The sequence below is a fragment of the Carassius auratus genome, chromosome 7 (assembly GCF_003368295.1).
Source record: "Carassius auratus strain Wakin chromosome 7, ASM336829v1, whole genome shotgun sequence".
NCBI classification, from domain to species: domain Eukaryota; kingdom Metazoa; phylum Chordata; class Actinopteri; order Cypriniformes; family Cyprinidae; genus Carassius; species Carassius auratus.
In genome coordinates, this window is record NC_039249.1 from 24,562,289 (window position 1) to 24,581,085 (window position 18,797).

Below are 18,797 nucleotides of genomic sequence, written 5' to 3' on the forward strand. Positions count from 1 at the left end.
AGCGTGTATATTAGTTTCTGTTGAAAGCTTACCACCCCAGAGACAGTTTTTTATGTAAAGAATTTTATTATGAAATCATAAATTGGAGATAGGATACTAAAATATATATAAGTAAGTATATGTATATATAAATAATTAAGATGTTTTTTACTGCCAAATCTAATCTTGGATATTTACAACACTGAATATGAAACTGATTTTCACATATGCAGAAACTTGATACTGAAACTCGAGCTGTTAAGTGAGGTGTTGGTTTGTGATTATCTCACTTTAACATTAGCACAGGAAATCTAGTCTTAGACATTATACCATATAAGACTATAAATCTCTCCACTTATGAAGCCGAAGCAGAGAGGGCTTTTACAAGGGTCTGGTGTGTTTTCTAGCGTTGATTAATTATTCAGGATGGGCTATTGATTGTGCTCTTTTACACCCTGCAGCCTGCACATGAATACTGCGCGTCAGCATACTGCTCAGGCGACTCCAGTCTGCTTGATGGTGACATTGATTGCAGGGCTGGATCTTGCACCACGATGAAACCTGAGCCCACGCCCAGACTCTGGAGCAAAAGTCTTAGGAAAGAAGCTAAACCACTGCTCCCTACTGTTAGGGTCTAGAGCATAAAAATAGCGTCTGTAAAGAATTTTGACCAGAAAGACATTTAAAGTGCTTTGCCTTGTACATTTTTCCATGTAAGAAGCTTTAAATCTGCAGTAATGTGCTAATGCATTACCATTTAGTAAGGGCAAGCTGTTATCATGGGACTGTATCGAAAGGATGAAATAACTGAGATAATTCAAGAGATGGACAAAGGCTGTCTAGCAGTAAGGGCGCGGCAGCCAGACTGCTGCTTTGAACAGCTGCTTAGGATTTGTCTGGAAGTGTCTATTTATAGTCTTGTAATAGCATCAATTTCAATTTGATTTAACAAATGCAGACCCTTTTTGTAGCAGCTAGATGCATTCGTCACCTCTGGCTATTAAAAACACACTCCCTCAATTAAAACCTTTTTTTTTCCCCAGTGGAATAGATAAATCATCATTTTCCTCATATTATATCTCATATATCTCATTTTGGTTTTTTTTTTTTTTTAATGTATAGTATAAATATTCTTCTTTGTTTTGTTAGTTTTAATCTGCATGCTCACTCTCTTACTGTAAACACAATTCTGTGCTGGCTTGCTGTCAAAGAGGTGGTCAGAGTCCGGCAGACTGTCTGCGAGAGAGTGCTGATGGAGTGCAGTTAATGGGCCAGATTTTGGCAGTCTTGCCCTGCAGCTGTCTGCCTGGGATCAGCTGTACATAAACTGCTAAATGGCCCATCCTTGCCATTCTTGACCATTAGAATATAGACAGACAGACAGACAGACAGACAGACAGACAGATAGAGTGCTTTTCAGGGTACTCAAATAGGCTTGAATCGTTCTTTGTACTAAACTGACTGACTTCTCTTTATGCAAATTATTATTATTATTATTATTATTATTATTATTATTATTATTATTATTATTATTAATTGATAGCGTTGGTCAGTCCGTTTAAAAATGGGTGAATATAGGGTGAAAGCAGGTGAAATTGAGGCCCTCGGAATGCTTGTTCTAACACAGATGGTAAATTGGGCCACCTTTACTAGTGTTCACCCTACATCATATTTATAAATGACTTATTCAAGTTCCAATTAAAGACACAGCAGTGTACACTGACATGCTATCACATTGTTACATATTTCTCATTCTTCAAGTGCCATCTTCCTATATCGTAGTACGTAAGTGAAGACAGGCTCATAGGCCACACCCACTCCCTCTCGCGCACTCGCTCGGGTGTCTGTGTGCGCGCTCGCGACGCGCCATACGCACAGCTCAGCATCAGCAGCGGTAGGTCTAATCTGTCATATAATTCCTCAAATGTTTGATTATTGGCATGTGGATCAAATATATTTCTCTCTGTTCGAGGTTGTTCATTCATGAAAGGTTGAATATTGCTGATCTGTTGTCAAATCAGTCTTCCTCCGTGTAGGTCTGTGTGGGTTCAGGTCTGTTCGCGGATTTGTCCGCAGGTTTATTTATCTAAAGGTCGCAGAAACGAGCCGTTTTAACGAATGTATGATTATGCCATCAGTGATTGTGTATGAATGTACAGGATCACGCCGTACAAGAAATCGAAGATGCTGAATCGATAAGCAAACGCCTTCGACAACATAAACGAGAGAATTTTGGATTAGAAATATTAGTGAGAAAAATACGTTTATTTATGACCAGTTTTCCTACTTTTGCTAGATTAGATGTTTCTATATGAAAGTTCGTTTTTTAATGAGCCCCTAGGTTAACGTTACTTTTTTTTTTTAATCACAGTGCTAACATTTTTAATAACTGTACGGCTCTGAATATGACCAGAAATCACTGGTTAATTTGTTGGAAACACAATTTGTTTTCACTCCGACATATATTTTAGCTGTGTTTCTGGTTATTATAGGATGAAGCAGAGCTGTAGCTCGCGCGCGCTCTCGAGAATGAGGTGAAAAGATGTGCGTAGATTGCACAGGCCAGAAATAAATCCCGTAGATTACTTAATTAGATATCTCCGTGAAGCAGAAACAGGGTGATGTACTGTTCTCTTCATACGTGGAAAATAATTGCATCTTAAAGGGATAGTTCATGAAAATCCAGTCATCATTTAAAATAAGAATGACTGTGAAACACATACAGAGATGTCATTGAATGGAATAACGATCATATCTGGGGAAAACATCATTTTGTTTTACAGAAAAAAAGAAGAAGAAAGTAACGGCTTGGAGTTGGAACAACATGATGAGAGAATTTTTGGTTGAACTGTAATTTTAAGGAGCAACATATTTGTCATGTAAAAGGATTATGTAAATTCCATCAGTATTCATCTTTTTTATATGATCAAAACATTTCAGTTGAGCTGAGACTATTAAGTGCTTCTTGCGTTTATAATGGCAGTGACTGGAATATATCTGTTACTGTCTCGGGTGTGGATCGTTCTAAACAATGATCAGCCATTTGCTTTGCTGAGGTCAGCGTTATTGATGGGAGGCCAGAAGGATTTCGCATCAGCAGCACCCTGTTCCAGTTCCAAATGAGCATTTGTCTGTTTTTACCAGCCCTTTTACACCCGAAGTTTATTTAAAGACCAAGACAGGGCCAAAAGCACAAGCAAATGTTATTGTCCCTGGTCATTAATCCGCAAAAGCGATTATGGATGCAAATTATTTCTGTATCATTTTAAATGGACCCTTGAAGCTTTCAGTTTATCTGCATGTAACAAATAATTTCCAAAATGGGCACTTTAGGGCTAGTGCCCCTCTGTGCTTTGTACAATTGATCCCTTTTAGTCATTTATTGCATTTAGATGAGCCATTTGTATAAACTCTACTCATATTCCTCATTCACTGGCTCCAGCTGTTTACAGCATAATGGGGTTCATTACACCGCAAGAGCACATACATATGAATGAGAGCTCAGCACTTGTCTTTCTTTGCTGTGAGGGGACTTTATCTCCCCTGCTTGTTAACAAGTCATTTGACTGACATGAACTTGTTGCTGCGGTTGCAAATGCACGGATAGGACACATGTAGTGGTCAGAATTTCACTGCTATGGATACGATTAGGTGGCTTTAATAAGATTACAGCTGCTTATTGAATCACTATCCTTAGATAACTGTTTAAAAAGTGTTACACACCGCCTCTCTCTTCGTGTCACACACTGTGTGATTCAGAGGCAGCTGAGCAGTGATCAAGGGCAAGGCAAAGATAAAATGAATCAACACTGGATCAACAAATGTAATACTTCTTTCATACAGAAATGTTGTGGTTATTGCTTTTGTGTTCATGGACAGGAAAATGTTAATCCAACAATAGCTGAAAATGTTTCAAATATAAAAACTTTTGATTCTCTTCAGTGATGATGTGTTGAAAAATTCAGCCATGAGACAATCACATTTACACTTCTTCATCCTGATGAGTGAAGATCCAGAATTGCAAGTATAGTTTCAGCTGTCAGGATCATGTTTTATCTAGTGGCAAAGCTAAATTTGAGCTCAGATGTCGCTACTTTGAAATAATAATCTCTGAACACAGCGGCATGTGTTGCTGTTCTAAAATAGTTAATGCAAGATTTTGGAATAAAGATTTTGGAGGCACAGTGAGTTCAAAAGCAAAAGTTTAACACTGTTTAAGCCTGTGAGGCAATCAGTCAGTCTCACTAATTTCTTCCCACTGAAAGTGTTTCAATCGCCTGGGTCACTTGTGTTTATCATTTAATCCTCAAAGCCAAGATTGCTTGTGAAGCTTATAATTCACAAAGTAAAGTTCTTTTCTGGATTGCATTGAAATCTAAGACTGACTTTTACCAAATTAGTCTGAGCAAGTGTAAAATACATCTGACCCCATTTGTCAGTGTTTTACATTCTCAGTTAAGTGATACTGAATTAGCTAATTTTAGAAACCATCTGCTAAGCTGCTAAATATTACTGTTACTGTGAACATGATTCAAGTGCATATAAAACACTTAAGGATATATGTTGTTTTGAAATAGTATTTGATATGTTTTTTTCTTGTTAACTAGGGAGAGTTTCTATTTTTTCTGGTCCTAAAACAGCAAAATTTCCTGTCATCCAGATTGTAAAAAGCGGAGCATATGTTAAGTGAAGTGACCTGAATATTTGACTCCATTGGACTGATTATTATTGGATGAACTCCATTCTTAATCTTATTTAGTGCAAGCCGATAACTCACAGAAAAACCTTGCTGGTTAACTGTTTGTGCAAAGTGATACATTTAACTGTTTGCTCCACAACAAAAATGACTAAGAAGGAGGAGTTTAATATCATAGGTGGATTTCTTCAGCATGTTTTCATACGCACAATCATCTGCAGTTACCTGGATCCTAGTGCTACACAGTACATACATAGCAGATGACTATGGATATTAAAATATGGATATTTTTATCTGTGGTATCTGATATTGTGCCATTAGTATTACATTTAAACTATGCATCTAAGAAAACCTCTTCAGAATAGTGTTCTTATAAAAGCACAAAGCAATTCCACATCCATTTGATTTAATCTGACATGAACTAAAGTAGAATTTACAAATGCAGATTTTATTTTAGAATGGTAAGGTGAAGGTGTAGTAAGCCTGTGTTAGCTGCTCAAAACCTGTTATCTGTTCTTTGTCTCAAAGTGAACGCACATTTGAAGGTCAGGTTGACAGCTGTCCCAAAGCATCCTGTTAGTTGTGTAGGAAAAGATGTCTTAATGATGTCAAATGTCCGGAAGGTCAAAACTCGCCCTAGCATATGAAGGTCTAGAATTATTTGGAGATAAATATAACAAGCTACAATTCTCTAAAAGGTTTTCACTTTCAAATAAACATTCGAAGATGCACTCAAAAGAGTCTGCAGGATAAACTGGGTTAGGACTATTAGAAGTCCACTACTACCATCCAGAGTTCATTGCATGATCTCACAGGACTGTACAGTTTTTAACTACTCCATGTTATGCCAGAAAAAAAATCATTTATTCAATTTTCTTTTTTAAAGTTTTAGCTACTATCTGATCCACATTTTTTTCTTGCTTGTATCTAAAATCAGACTCATTACATTTCAAATATCTTTATGATAGCTTTTTTCAAGCTCATCACATGTTTATCATGTTATGTACATAACGCTATACTGAGATTGTTTGAGAGGCCTAGTCAGATCATCAGTGTGCTATTTATGTCCAAACGCCCTTGTTCCATTCCCACTCTGTGAAAATGACCCATAAATGTCCTATAGAAAGATCTAAATCAGTGATTTTTAAACAGCCAATGAGAGGTTTATGCTTATTATAGCCTAATAATACTATGGGTCATAAACTTGTTTATATGTTTCAGCTGTGCAATGCTGGATTTACATTTTTAGCTAGAGAGAGATTTTTTCACCCTTTCAGAAATGCTGCAATGCGTCGCGCAGCACCAAGACTGGGTCAGTGTAACGCGGCTGGCGGCAATCAGCAGCTCACTATCCCCATGGCAACAGCCAATAGATTTGCTTGCAGGAGCTTTGCAATATTGTTTTGATTGCATGGAATTGAGATGACTGCTTTCATGGGATTAGTGTACTCTTGCACAGCAGCAGGAAGAGACAAAGAATAATGAATAAACACTAATGAAATGCATGAAGGCAGTGATTGCATCATCCCAATAGGGTGCAAGCTTTTATCTCAGATTTTTCTCATCTTAAAATGCTTTAACAAAATCTTACAAATTGTCAATAAATATACCATAATAATAAAAATAAAATGATAAATAAGATATGAATATGCATATTTTAGTGCATTTTAAACACTCCGTTTTTTTTTACTTCCTTTTTTAGGACAGAGACTTTTGCAATACAAGAGTGATGTTCTTGAGACTGTTGTGTTGGTGAATCCTTCTGTGGAGAATATTGCTATAGAGGTAATTATAAATACGCCTATGTTTTTTTTTTTTACTTCACGAAGTTCACCCATCTTGTTATTTGCCTGTATAATAATCTGCAACCATATAATAATCTAAGATATCCTATTATTGCTTTAACTGTCAAATATAACAGTAAATGTATTCTCTTCCTTTTCTAGTTCAGAACACTGCTCTGTGACTCAGCAAGACATAAGTTATTGGTCCTAAGTGGGCAAAGTACTGAACAGAGTGGTGACATTGTCCTGCAAAGTGGATTGTTTGGTTGGAAAAATTTATCTGACATTCTCTCGAGTCGTAGGGTAAGTGGCCACTGTACCATTATAGGACCCATGATATTTCACAGCTGATTTTTTTTATTTAACGTTAAAAAAAAAATATTTTCTTTGTAGATTAAAGATCTCTTAAACCAGCCATCTGCAGATCAGCAAGCCTGTTTGACTGTGTCCTGTAAAGGAGAAGGGGGCTGGAGCTCCCTAGCGTACGTACAGGAGCAGAGCATACTGAAGTACAGACTGAACCCAGAGCCAGTGCTGCCTGAGATGGAAGGGGTGAACGAGTTTACAGAATATGTCTCTGAGACAGTAGATGTTCCCTCTCCTTTTGAGCTCCTGGAACCACCAACCTCAGGAGGCTTCCTCAAGTTGTCCAAGCCATGTTGCTATATCTTTCCTGGAGGACGGGGCGACTCTGCTTTGTTTGCAGTCAATGGTTTTAACATTTTAATCGATGGTGGATCAGACAGAAAATCTTGCTTCTGGAAGCTGGTCAGACATTTGGATAGGATTGATTCTGTTCTCCTTACCCACATAGGAGCAGATAATCTAGCTGGAATAAATGGACTGTTACAGAGAAAAATTGCAGAGCAGGAGGAAGAGAAGAACCGTGGTTCAAATACTTATGGAGAGTGGATGAAAAACCTGATCTCACCAGAGCTTGGTGTTGTTTTCTTTAATGTACCAGAAAAGCTGAAGGCACCTGAGTCCACGCTGAAAGCAAAGAGGAGCATTGAAGAGTCCTCTCTCACACTGCAGTATCTTGACAAACTGGGCATCAAACCTGAGCCTCTATACAGAGTTGTGAGCAACACAATTGAGCCTTTAACACTCTTTCACAAGTTGGGTGTTGGAAAACTAGACATGTATATTCTAAATCCTCTCAAGGACAGTAAGGAAATGCAATTCTTCATGCAGAAGTGGGCTGGTAACAGTAAAGCTAAGACTGGCATCGTCCTGGCCAATGGCAAAGAGGGCGAGATTTCCGTTCCTTACCTCACATCAGTGACAGCTCTGGTTGTGTGGGTACCTGCCAGTCCAACTGAAAAGATTGTCAGAGTACTGTTCCCTGGAAATGCCCCACAAAACAAAATATTTGAGGGGCTTGAAAAGCTGAGGCATCTCGATTTCTTGCGGTATCCAGTAGCCACTCAGAAGGACATGTCATCTGGAGCTCCATCTCCACTGATTAAACAAACTAAAATGAAGCTGAGAACTGAGAGCAAAGAAAGTCTCAAATCATCCCCTAAAATGTCTTCCACTCCAAAAGCAAGCAAGAAAGAGGCAAATGAAGACATTGAGTCAAAGAGTGACTCTGTAAAAGAGAACAAAGTTGAAAAGAAAGATAAGAAAATAAAAGAGACTGTTAAAGCTCCCAAACCGCTTAAACCCAAGACAGTGTCACCCGATTCACTTAAGCAAGAGAAAAAGAAGCTGCAGAGAGAAAAATCTCCTAAAAAACATACCAAGGAGAAAGCATCTAAGATGGAGGAGAAGAAAGATCAGGAAAAGAAAGACACAAAGAAAGAAAGGGCAGATGTAAAAAAAGAGGACATTAAAAAAGACCTCAAGAGTAAGGAGGAGAAGAAAAAAGAAAAAGAAAAAATTAAGCCAGAGCTGAGAAAAATCACAAAACCTGACTTAAAGCCCTTTACCCCTGAGGTCCGGAAGACCCTGAACAAAGCAAAGGTTCAAGTAAAGCCTAAAACAGAAAAAACTAAAGCAGCTAAGGAGAAAGAAAACAGGCCAGCTGCTAAACAAGCATCAATAGAGAAACAGGAGAGTGACAGGTCCTTAATCTCCTCCCCAGAAGATCTTACCAAGGACTTTGAAGCCTTGCGACTGGAGGAGGAGATATCCATGCCCACAGAGAGCAAAGTGCTCCCAGATTTTCAGCCTGCAGCAGACAGTGTTGTACCTCACATTGAATCTCCTGATGAAGGAATAACTACAACTGATGTTGAGACAGAGTCCCCTCATGAAGAAAGGGTACCGTATGGAGTAAAGGAAATTAAATCCCCCTCTAAAACCACTGATAGATTTGAGGATGAAGATGCTACTACAGAAGATGACATAGAGGATGACTATACCACAAAACAGAAAAGTGCTAAAACATCTGACTTTTTGGAGATTAAAGAATGGCGAGAAAAATCCAAAGAAGAGAAAGAGATTGAACTGAAACCCAGAAAGAGTGACAGTGAAGAAGAAGATGATGTAATTGAAAAAGCAGAGCTAGAGGAGGCAGAGGATTTAGTGCATGAAGAGGAGCTCAAGTACAAATCTGATGAGGCTAGGAAAGAAAAACTTGGAAAGGACTGGGAGACAAAACAAAGTGACATAAAATCTGCCAAACCGCTAGGAGCTACAGAGCATGTTTCATTCATCCAAGATGAGACCATTCCAGGTTACTCTGAGACAGAGCAGACCATTTCTGATGAGGAGATTAATGAGGAAACAGAGGAGCGAATCCCACATCTTCAGTATGATGTGGGCTCTTATGACATCTCAGTTCCTGATGAACCAGGGACTTTTGACACCATCCATGGCATGAAGCCACCAACCATATCTGTTGTTTCTGAGTTATCATCAAAGGGTTTTGCGGTAGACCAGGAGCCAGTCCTATCAGGTTACGCATCAAATATAATTGCGGCTCCATTGGCTGAAGAAGAGCATGTATCATCAGCCACCTCCATCACTGAATATGACAAATTATCTTTTGCAACATCTGTTACTGAAGATCAGTCTATAGCATCCGTGACAGCACCACCTACTGAAGATGCAGGAAAAAGCTCTTTACTCTTAGATACCGTAAATAGTATACCACTATCCATACAGACAGATGCCACTCAAGGAAAGGAGTACCTCCACTCTGCTGGAACTATTTCTCCAACTTCTTCCTTAGAGGAGGATAAGTGTTTTAAATCACCTCCTTCAGAAGAATATCAACCCATTGTGCCAGAAACAGAAACTACAGTGAAGGCTGCTGTTCCCACAAATTCTGAGGATGAAGAGGATGAGGAAGAGGATGAGGATCAGACACCGAATGTTGATATGCCACTTGGAAAGCTCCATGAGGGTTATGCATCTGCTTCTATGCTCGAAGAGCAAGCTCATGATAAGTTTCCCTTATCAACAGCACCTATTTCTCCACAGATGTATGTTGGCACACAAGAAAAAGATGAAAAGACAGTCTCACTCTCTAAGGATGAATCTAAATTGGGCACCTCTGAGAAAAATTTCCCTTGCACCTCAGAGACGAGTATTACTTCGAAGAGTGAAGAAAGATGCTTCAGTCCAGATGACAGCACTGTGAGGTTTGCCTCACCTACACAATCAGGACCGACCAGCAGTAGCTACTCTCCCACTGAGGAGAAGTCACAAAAGCCACTGATTATGGAAGAGGAAAAACTAGATAAGGAGACTTTTGATTCTCAGAGGTGTTTGGCCCAAGAGGCTCCTGCTGACAAAAAGTCTGTGAAAATAATTGATGATGAAGTGGATCCTTTTGGAAAGGAACTCTCCAACACTAAACCTGCATTATCTGACTCAGAAGAGGATGAAGAGGGAGTGAAAGATGATTATTATGGAAAGGAAAGCTATAATGTGTGTGGTAAAACTAAATACAAAGAGGAGAGGGAGTGCACTTTTCTTGATGAAGAATACTCTGAAGAGACATCACCCCTAAAAGAGGAGAAGCTGTTTGAAAATGAGAAAGAATCAGAGGATAAGGAAGATAAACCACAAAATGTGACCTACTTGGGACATGAGTACAAATCCCAGATGCTCAGCTCAGGAGAGGAAGATGAAAGTGAAACCGAAGATGGTACTTACTCAAGCGTAAAAGTACCACAGGGCAAGTTAGATTCCATGTCAGCAAGCCAAGGCAAAAACGATGCGTCATTCTCAGAAATAGATGACCCAAACGTGATTTCTAAAGACAGCGATAAAAGTGTTCACTTCAACTTGTATTCCTTCCCTGAATGTGAGAAAGGCCTCAGAGGGGAATTTGAGAGGGTGGTTAGGCAAGATACACCCTATGTTGGGAAGAGCTTTACATACTCTGATGTGTACGATAGTAAATCGAGTTCAGTGGATTCCTACTCTCCAAATCTACCAAAGGAGCACACTTTTGAAGATACTGATGTTACTCCAAAGAAAACAGAAAAGGATGATTCCATAGATTCTTCCACTGGCAAGATTTCTGACCTTAAAGCATCAGAGGAAAAGGAAGCATCATCAGCTTCATATAGTGAAACACAAGGTATATATGGGACAACACAGTTAAAGGATACACCTGAAGGAACATTCTCTGAGAAAATAAAGGAAGCGGAAGAAAAGAAAACTGAGAAAGACTCCGCTGTTTCAACAGAGAGAGACCCATTTTCAGTTAAATTTGAAAAGCCAGATTTCAGTGGAATGGCAGAAGGTGGTGCATTACAATCAGGCCATTATGCAACTGACAGCTTCAGCTCTGATTACAGTGCAAAAAATATGAGTTCTGTGTTAGGCCAGTCTACATTTAGCACAAAAGAAGTCAAACCTGGAGACATGAAGATGTTTGCTGATGGAGAGGATGAAGATGAAGATGATGATGATGAAGATGATGATGAGGATGAAGATTATGGAGAGAATGTAAGTGATAGTGATACAGAGAAAGGTACCAAAGACAGACAAGAGAAAGATTCCAAGCACTCTCTAAGTACTGTCATCAGCACTGTGCCTACTCAATTCCAGGATGTAAAGAAAGACACCATTACACAGGATTACAGCTTTGGATCTGACACCTATGGGAAATCTTTAGGTTCATCAATATTTGAATCCACTCTATGCCACGAGGGCCCCAAGGACTCGATGCAAACTGTTAAAGGTGATGCCTCATCTTTTCATACTAAAAGTCATATTACTGACTCATCTGGTTTTGAACATTCTTCAAGTGAGGGGAGAGATGAGTTTGTCGAAAATTACGAGAAAGATGTTAAGTCATATTTACCCCTTTCAACAAAGTCTGCTGAAGATAAATTCTCGACTCACTATGATGGCAAAGATATTGAGTTCGACAAGCAAAAGACACCTGATGGAGCAGAGAAAAAAACAGGAGACCCTGTTTCTTTGGGCTTCAGTTACACAACTATGTCAGCCACAGCATATTCCTCTTCATCATCTTACAGTCATTCCTCGTCAGCTTCTGCCTCTCTGTCCACTAGCCGCCAGTTTGGGGATGAGATAGGGACTCCAGCCAGTACTGGATTTGAGTACTCATCTTTCAAAGATGAACATTCTCCAGTAATGGACTCTCCCTTCTCTAGTTCTGGTGGTCAGGCTAAGGATGAATATTTGGAAGTGTCCGAAAAGCTGACCCCTGCAACCACTACAGCTGAATCCACCTCTAGCCTTGCGAGATTCTCACCATTATCACCCTTTGAGGAGATCAAGCCTTTCCCTCCACATGCTGGTACTTGCATAGGTGATAAGAAAGAACCTGCTTACTCTACAAGCAATATCTCAGATCAAGGTCTACAAAGTCAGTGCTTTTACAAATCGGAGTGGGAAGAGGACTCAAGATTACAAGATGAATTTGGTGCAACTGGACCTTATACCTCTATGCCTCCAACCACACAGAAAGACAACATGCCTGAAGACCTGTATGGTGCTTCATCAACACTTCAATTTGAGTGCCCTGAAAAACAGTACTATGAAGACACAGAGAGTAGTGAAGAGGAGGATGATTATATGTACGAAACTGAACAGGATAAGCTTCAGTACCAAAAATCTCCACTTACAGCTCAAGCAGACAAGAAAGATACCACATTTTCCTTGGGAGAGACACTAACAAAAGACATTTCTTCTGGTTTGGGAGCCTTTATCCCAGATGCGCTTACCTCACATACTTCCTCTTTCCCTGAGCCCACAAAACCAGACACAACAAACGGGCCTGCAGAAGTTAGTTTGAGTGCACCAGAGGCTTTTGGGGGAACCAGCAAGGTGGGGATAGGCTTGTCAAAAATAGAAATGCAAGGCCAAGAATTTGACGTAAAGAAAATTAGAAGCCCAAGTGAATGGGAAATGCAGCAGAAACAAGACATCTACCCAGGAGCATCCCCAACTCATTATCAAAATGAAGATGATTATGAAGAAGAAGAAGAAGAAGAAGAAGAGACTGATCCAGAGCACCCAGCCCGTCCTCTTTCTCTTTCTTCCACAAACCAACCTTTCAAAACTTCATATTATGGAGATGATCCAAGTAGACACGATGATGACTCTGACTATCCTTCAGATGTTGGTATCCGTCCACATCCATCCACAGCTTCTCCAGGCTATTCCACTTGTGAGTACAAGCAGAGAAGAGGAGACACATCTCCATCCTTTATCAACCCAAGCTTATGTCAACTTTCAAGTGATGAAGAAAATGAGGAACAGAGTAGCCAAACATCTGATCAACAGCAACCTTCTGGGAAGACCAGATCTCACAAACAACCCCATCACCAGTCTCACAGTCATCATGGCGAGGACAGTGAAGTGCAACACTTTGCAGGTGCCATGGCTGCTGGGATTTGTGCCAGTGGAGAGGACACACCTCCAACCTCTGTCAGTGAGCCACTGCATTCCCAGTCAGATTCTGATGTACCACCAGGTACAGAAAAGTGTCCATCAATCACGGCAGAAGGAAACAATGACTCTGATGAGGATGCAGATTACCTGCCTGTAGATAAATCATCTGGAGCTTATGGGGGAAGCATTACTCATCAAGGTCGCCTGCCAAAAGTCATGATCCCTTCCCGTCACCAATGATGGATCCTGCTCCGTGTCCACCTCGCCCTGATGTATGTATGGTTGATCCTGAGGCTCTGTCAAGCCTAACCGATAAACCAATCAAGAAAGATTCAAAATCAAAGGGTTTGCGCAAATTAGGCAAGACAAAGTCCTCATCTCCTGCTCGGAAGACTGATGCCAGGCGGAAGAGGTCCCCATCCAAGGAGCCCTCCACACACACCACTTCTCTTAGAAAGAAGGAAATGGAGGACGATCTGTCAAGGTCAAGCCACAACACCGGGAAAGGCCTTGTCAATGGCCTTAAGAACAGTGCGGGTATGAACATAAATATTTGAATATGCAAATTACGATTTTGCAAACATCACACTAACAGCAATTTTTTGTTCATTTTAATTTTCCAACAGGATCCAATTCCGCAAAATTCAGTGCATCTGTACCCCCTGGTCCTCCTATCTATGTGGATCTGGCCTACATTCCCAACCACTGCAGTGCTAAAAATGTGGACCAGGAGTTTTTCAAACGTGTTCGTTCAGCATATTATGTTGTGAGTGGAAACGACTCCAGCAGTGGAGAACCGAGCCGCAGTGTACTAGATGCCTTGCTAGAGGGAAAGGCACAGTGGGGATCCAATCTACAGGTATAATATTCTTTAATTGCTCTCTCTGTGGTAGATGTCAACTTTGGAACATTGTAATTTGCTGATTAATTTGATGGATATTTTATGGATGCTATGCATATACATATTTTGGTTATTAATTAATTTGTTTCAATGAAGATTTTAAGTGGCTAAAAATAGTTAAAGCCATTATGCATTTATGTCATAGTATATATTAATGTCTTACTCTGTCCTATTTGTAGGTAACATTGATACCTACTCATGACACAGAAGTGACACGTGAATGGTATCAGCAGACCCATGAGAAGCAACAGGAGCTGAACATCATGGTCCTGGCCAGCAGCAGCACAGTTGTGATGCAAGACGAGTCATTCCCAGCCTGCAAAATAGAGTTCTAAATTCAACATGGCTCCCAGGTTCACATATTTACTCTCAAATGGTCCGTAACAGCCTTAATTGTAGTTTACTCAGTGTAAAATTCTTAACTTTTTGCTTTTTAACTTCCCAAGGTTTAAACAGCACATAGTGTTTATCGCCCAAAAAACCCAGTCAGATGGTATGAACTTTGATTATTATTTCTTGGTAATGAAATTTACATGAGTGCAGGAGGACAGAGGGAAGACGTGCCTTTCACTATATACTTTTCAGGGTGGCTTTTCCCTTTACGTTGTACAATACATACATACACACATACCTGCAGTAAATGGGTCTCTAAAATTATTCACCCTTCAATTTTGGTCCAGGACCTGTTTTCATGGTTACATTCCCAGTTGTAATTTTATACTGAACAAGGTTACCAAATGAATGTGCTAAATACAAAAACAAAGTATACAGCCTTGTTTACTATGGCATCTAAAGCACAAATATACCTCTTCACTTACTTTTAAACACAAAACACCAGAAATTCCCTAATACTACAGCTAAACTAGATCTGATTAGTTCATCAGTGGTACTGATGCTTTGAGGGGCTGAGTTACACATCCTGCAAGATCTTCTTTCATTGCCTCACACATACACTCACTATATATATTGTACAATAATCATCTATTAATCAAGTTATTACACATTCAGATAGCTTCTGTGCAAATAGCAATTGAGGCTTTGTACCTCAGAAGAGAGATTAACAAATACCTGGGTGCTAGTATTTCAGAAATAGGAATTTAGTAAACAAATACGATTTTAAAAATTCTAACAATTAATAAGATACATAAGCTGGAGATGGAGTTATGCACAAATTACTTTACATTCCTGACTCAGCGACTAATGCTTTGAATTTGTATAGTGGAATGATGGCATCAGCAACCGTTTTAAAGTGATAATAACAAAAAAAAAAAAAAAACTGTTACTAGATCTGGAAAAAATTCTGTTTTTAAACTCATTCTGAAAACTGATGTTTAGATGGTAAGTTTATTGTCAACGCTGAATAACAGAGTGGGGTCAAATCTTATTTTGTCATTAGATGATGTATAAAGTGTATGTTCTCAAGAGTTTATGATTATTTTTAGTTCTTATCAAGTTTGTTTTATTACTGATTTTATTCAGTTTTGAAGAAAATTCTTTAAATTCACTAGCACCTTGTAATGAATTCCCCTTGAATTCTATTGGTTATAAAATGTATATAGGACAAATTTGCTTACTGTAAAGGAATGGAAAGAAAAGATGACTGAGAATACATACTGTATGTAAGCCAAAGTTTCCGGCAATAGAAGCACATGGTCAGTGAATAATCTATGAATGGAGGTCATTTCTCTGTTTTTGTGTAGGGTTACATGAAAGATATGAGCCATGGATACTGCACTTAAACCTATTCCAAAACTGTTAGAGAGTGTTTTAAATTGTTCAAAGCACATTTTTTTTAATGGGACATAAACCTTTAACTTGCAAGAGCTCTTCTTTTCCAGTCAATATACGATAAGGATATAGATTACATTTTGAAAAATAAAAGTGAATTCTTAACCACTGATTCAAATACACAAAGCCAGTTCACTACTTCAGTCTAAGTCAGAATTTGCAGTAATTGATAGTAGAAAACATGCTGTCATGAAATGCCCAGAATTGCAAGAATGTTTCCTTGTGTATTGTCAAGCAGTGTAACATACAAGGCTTAAGATAACTGATTTAATGAAATGAATGATCGTGCTGATTTAAGCTTCTGTCGTGGAGCAGGATCAAAGATGAGAGGGATGATGATTGTGTACCATCGTCTGATGAATAAAAAACTCTGTAAAAGTACTGTTTGCATTGCATGTATATTACCATCAGGTTGAACATGGATTTGAGTAATGCTACGCTTTTAAGTGCTTGGCTTAAATCTTTTATTAACGAAGGAAGGTTTGGTTGAATTTGAGACTAAATTTATCTATAATCTTCATGCTTTTCACAAGATGATTTAATTTCTGTTTCATAGTCTTGCTCATTGGTCTCTAAGATTTGATTGTTGACCTTCATCTTTAGAGAAAAGTCTGTATTTACAACAGGGCAAGAATATGGTTCAGCATAATCCTTTATATTTCTCTGATGAGCAATCTATGAGGATTCACATTTAATATTTGCCTCTAATGTTTTTAAGGTGCTGTAACTTTTGAGCTTCTGGTTATTTGGCTGTGCTGCTGACATGGTGAAACCCAGATGTGACTCCGCAGTACCACAGAAATTAACAAACACAAACACGTTACCAGACTGCAGACTGCCAGATCAAGTGACTAGATCACTGATCACATTTTATATTCAAGATTTGTAAGTGTCTGTGTGATTATCTTTACTTTCTTTCTTTTGTTTTTTGAAGATGAAGACTAAATGTTTTAAAAAGATTTAAAATAGTCATGATGTGCTGTGCAAATCATCCCTTAGTTGAAATGTTGAGTTTGCCATCTCAAATATAGCATTCCATCGCGCCTAGCTGTTTAATGCATGTGATCTTAAGTTTGAACTTGTATGTAATAGTTCATAGTTACAGTATATTAAATAAAGTACTATTTTAAACATATATTTAAATGATAATTGTCTCAATTGTACTAAAAGGCACATATAACCAGACCGCGCTCTCATTTCCAGCGTGCAGTGTTGTTAAAAAAAATAAAAAATAAAGATGTGTACTTGGATTTATTTTTAGTTTTTCATTTTTTCATGACCTTTGCTTTAATTTCTCTCTTTTTTATGTGCAATACTCTGTATCTTTCTTTAAGCTCTCTAAATGAGTGTCTACAGATATGTTGTAGAAAGGTAAACCTGATAATCACTAATAAAATATGTTAATGGGAAACAGCAACCAGTTTTTGCCTTTTTAATTGAGTCAGCTGACAACGAATCATGAAATGTCTGTCTCTAATGAAACTCAAATATCGGAATACGTATAAAAGTAATACAAAGTAGGGACCCACTTTATACCAAGTGCCCTTAAATATGCCGTAAGCCTAAATTAATTAATTGATACAATGCAATTATTGTGTACATACATGTTTTTACATTGTAATTATTTGAAAACACCATCAATTAAATCAATAATTACACTGTTGACCCTACCTCCACCCCTTAAACCTAACCAAACCTGTCCCTGATCTTTCCCATATCCTACCTCAATAACAGCAAAAGTGTTTTATTATGAAGTACATAGTACTTAGAGTCATCTAATAATATAAAGTGGGACCAAAATGACATATGCCAAATATTATATAGCTTGTTACTTGTCTGTTATTTTAGTTCTGTTGAGACCTCTGTTATAGATTATATATTATATTAATGCTTTAGATGTTTTTTATTTATATATTTTTAATTGTAAAGTTTTATTAAAGTTTATTAAAATTTTAGTTTAAATGAAACTTAGATGTTTCCTTTGCAGCTACCTCACTGTGATGTGTGTGTGTGTGTATACATATGTATATACACATACACATACACACACACACACACACACACACACACATATATATATATATATATATATATATATATATACACACACACACACACACATACACACACACACACATATATATATATATATATATATATATATATATATATATATACACACACACACACACACATATATATATATATATATACATACACACACAATTTATTTAACGTTATTTTTTATCTTTCTTTTTCTTATGCTTAACTATGAAAACCCTGGTACATCTTATGTGCAGTACAGTTTGATAACACTGAGTATTATCTCCAGATAATCTTAAAAACTAAACTTAAATTGAATCCACACTTATTGTATGTCAATCCTGAGAGGAGACGATTTGGTTTGTTGTATAATAATATAACACTCTAACATAAATACATTCCACTGATCTATAATATAGAACATATAATATATAGTCATATATAGATCAGTGATACATTCACACGAAAGGGGTTCAATGATTCTATATGATCGAAGGTTCGAGAGAATGCAGGATCAGTGTGTCACAGCAACATTCCAGCGGATGACATCACTGTCTGGGTCACGTGCCTATTATCAGTGAGTACCATAGACTGTATAAAAACTGGTTAGTACCCTCCCTGTCTGCTTCTGAGAGAGAAGGCATGGATATGAACAATGTCCTTGTGTTGAGGAAAACCGATCACAGTCACAGTGCTTGGCACAGCAGCGGGCGATGCCAACAATGCCCCACTGTTCAGTGATCCTAATCATATGCAAGCATACATTCTGGATTATGTTTGG

General features: G+C 38.3%; 1 protein-coding gene across 1 annotated transcript in view; it reads left to right on the top strand.

The window, feature by feature from the left end:
* LOC113106275 (microtubule-associated protein 1A-like) overlaps window positions 1–17,213 on the top strand; it is a 1,143,919-nt gene extending 1,126,706 nt beyond the window's left edge. Inside the window, 6 exon segments of the mRNA XM_026268008.1 lie at window positions 6,378–6,460; window positions 6,622–6,762; window positions 6,853–13,461; window positions 13,464–13,821; window positions 13,911–14,143; window positions 14,365–17,213. Coding sequence (XP_026123793.1) covers window positions 6,378–6,460; window positions 6,622–6,762; window positions 6,853–13,461; window positions 13,464–13,821; window positions 13,911–14,143; window positions 14,365–14,520 — 7,580 coding nt within the window. The 3' untranslated portion in view covers window positions 14,521–17,213.
* Window positions 17,214–18,797: the final 1,584 nt, after the last annotated feature.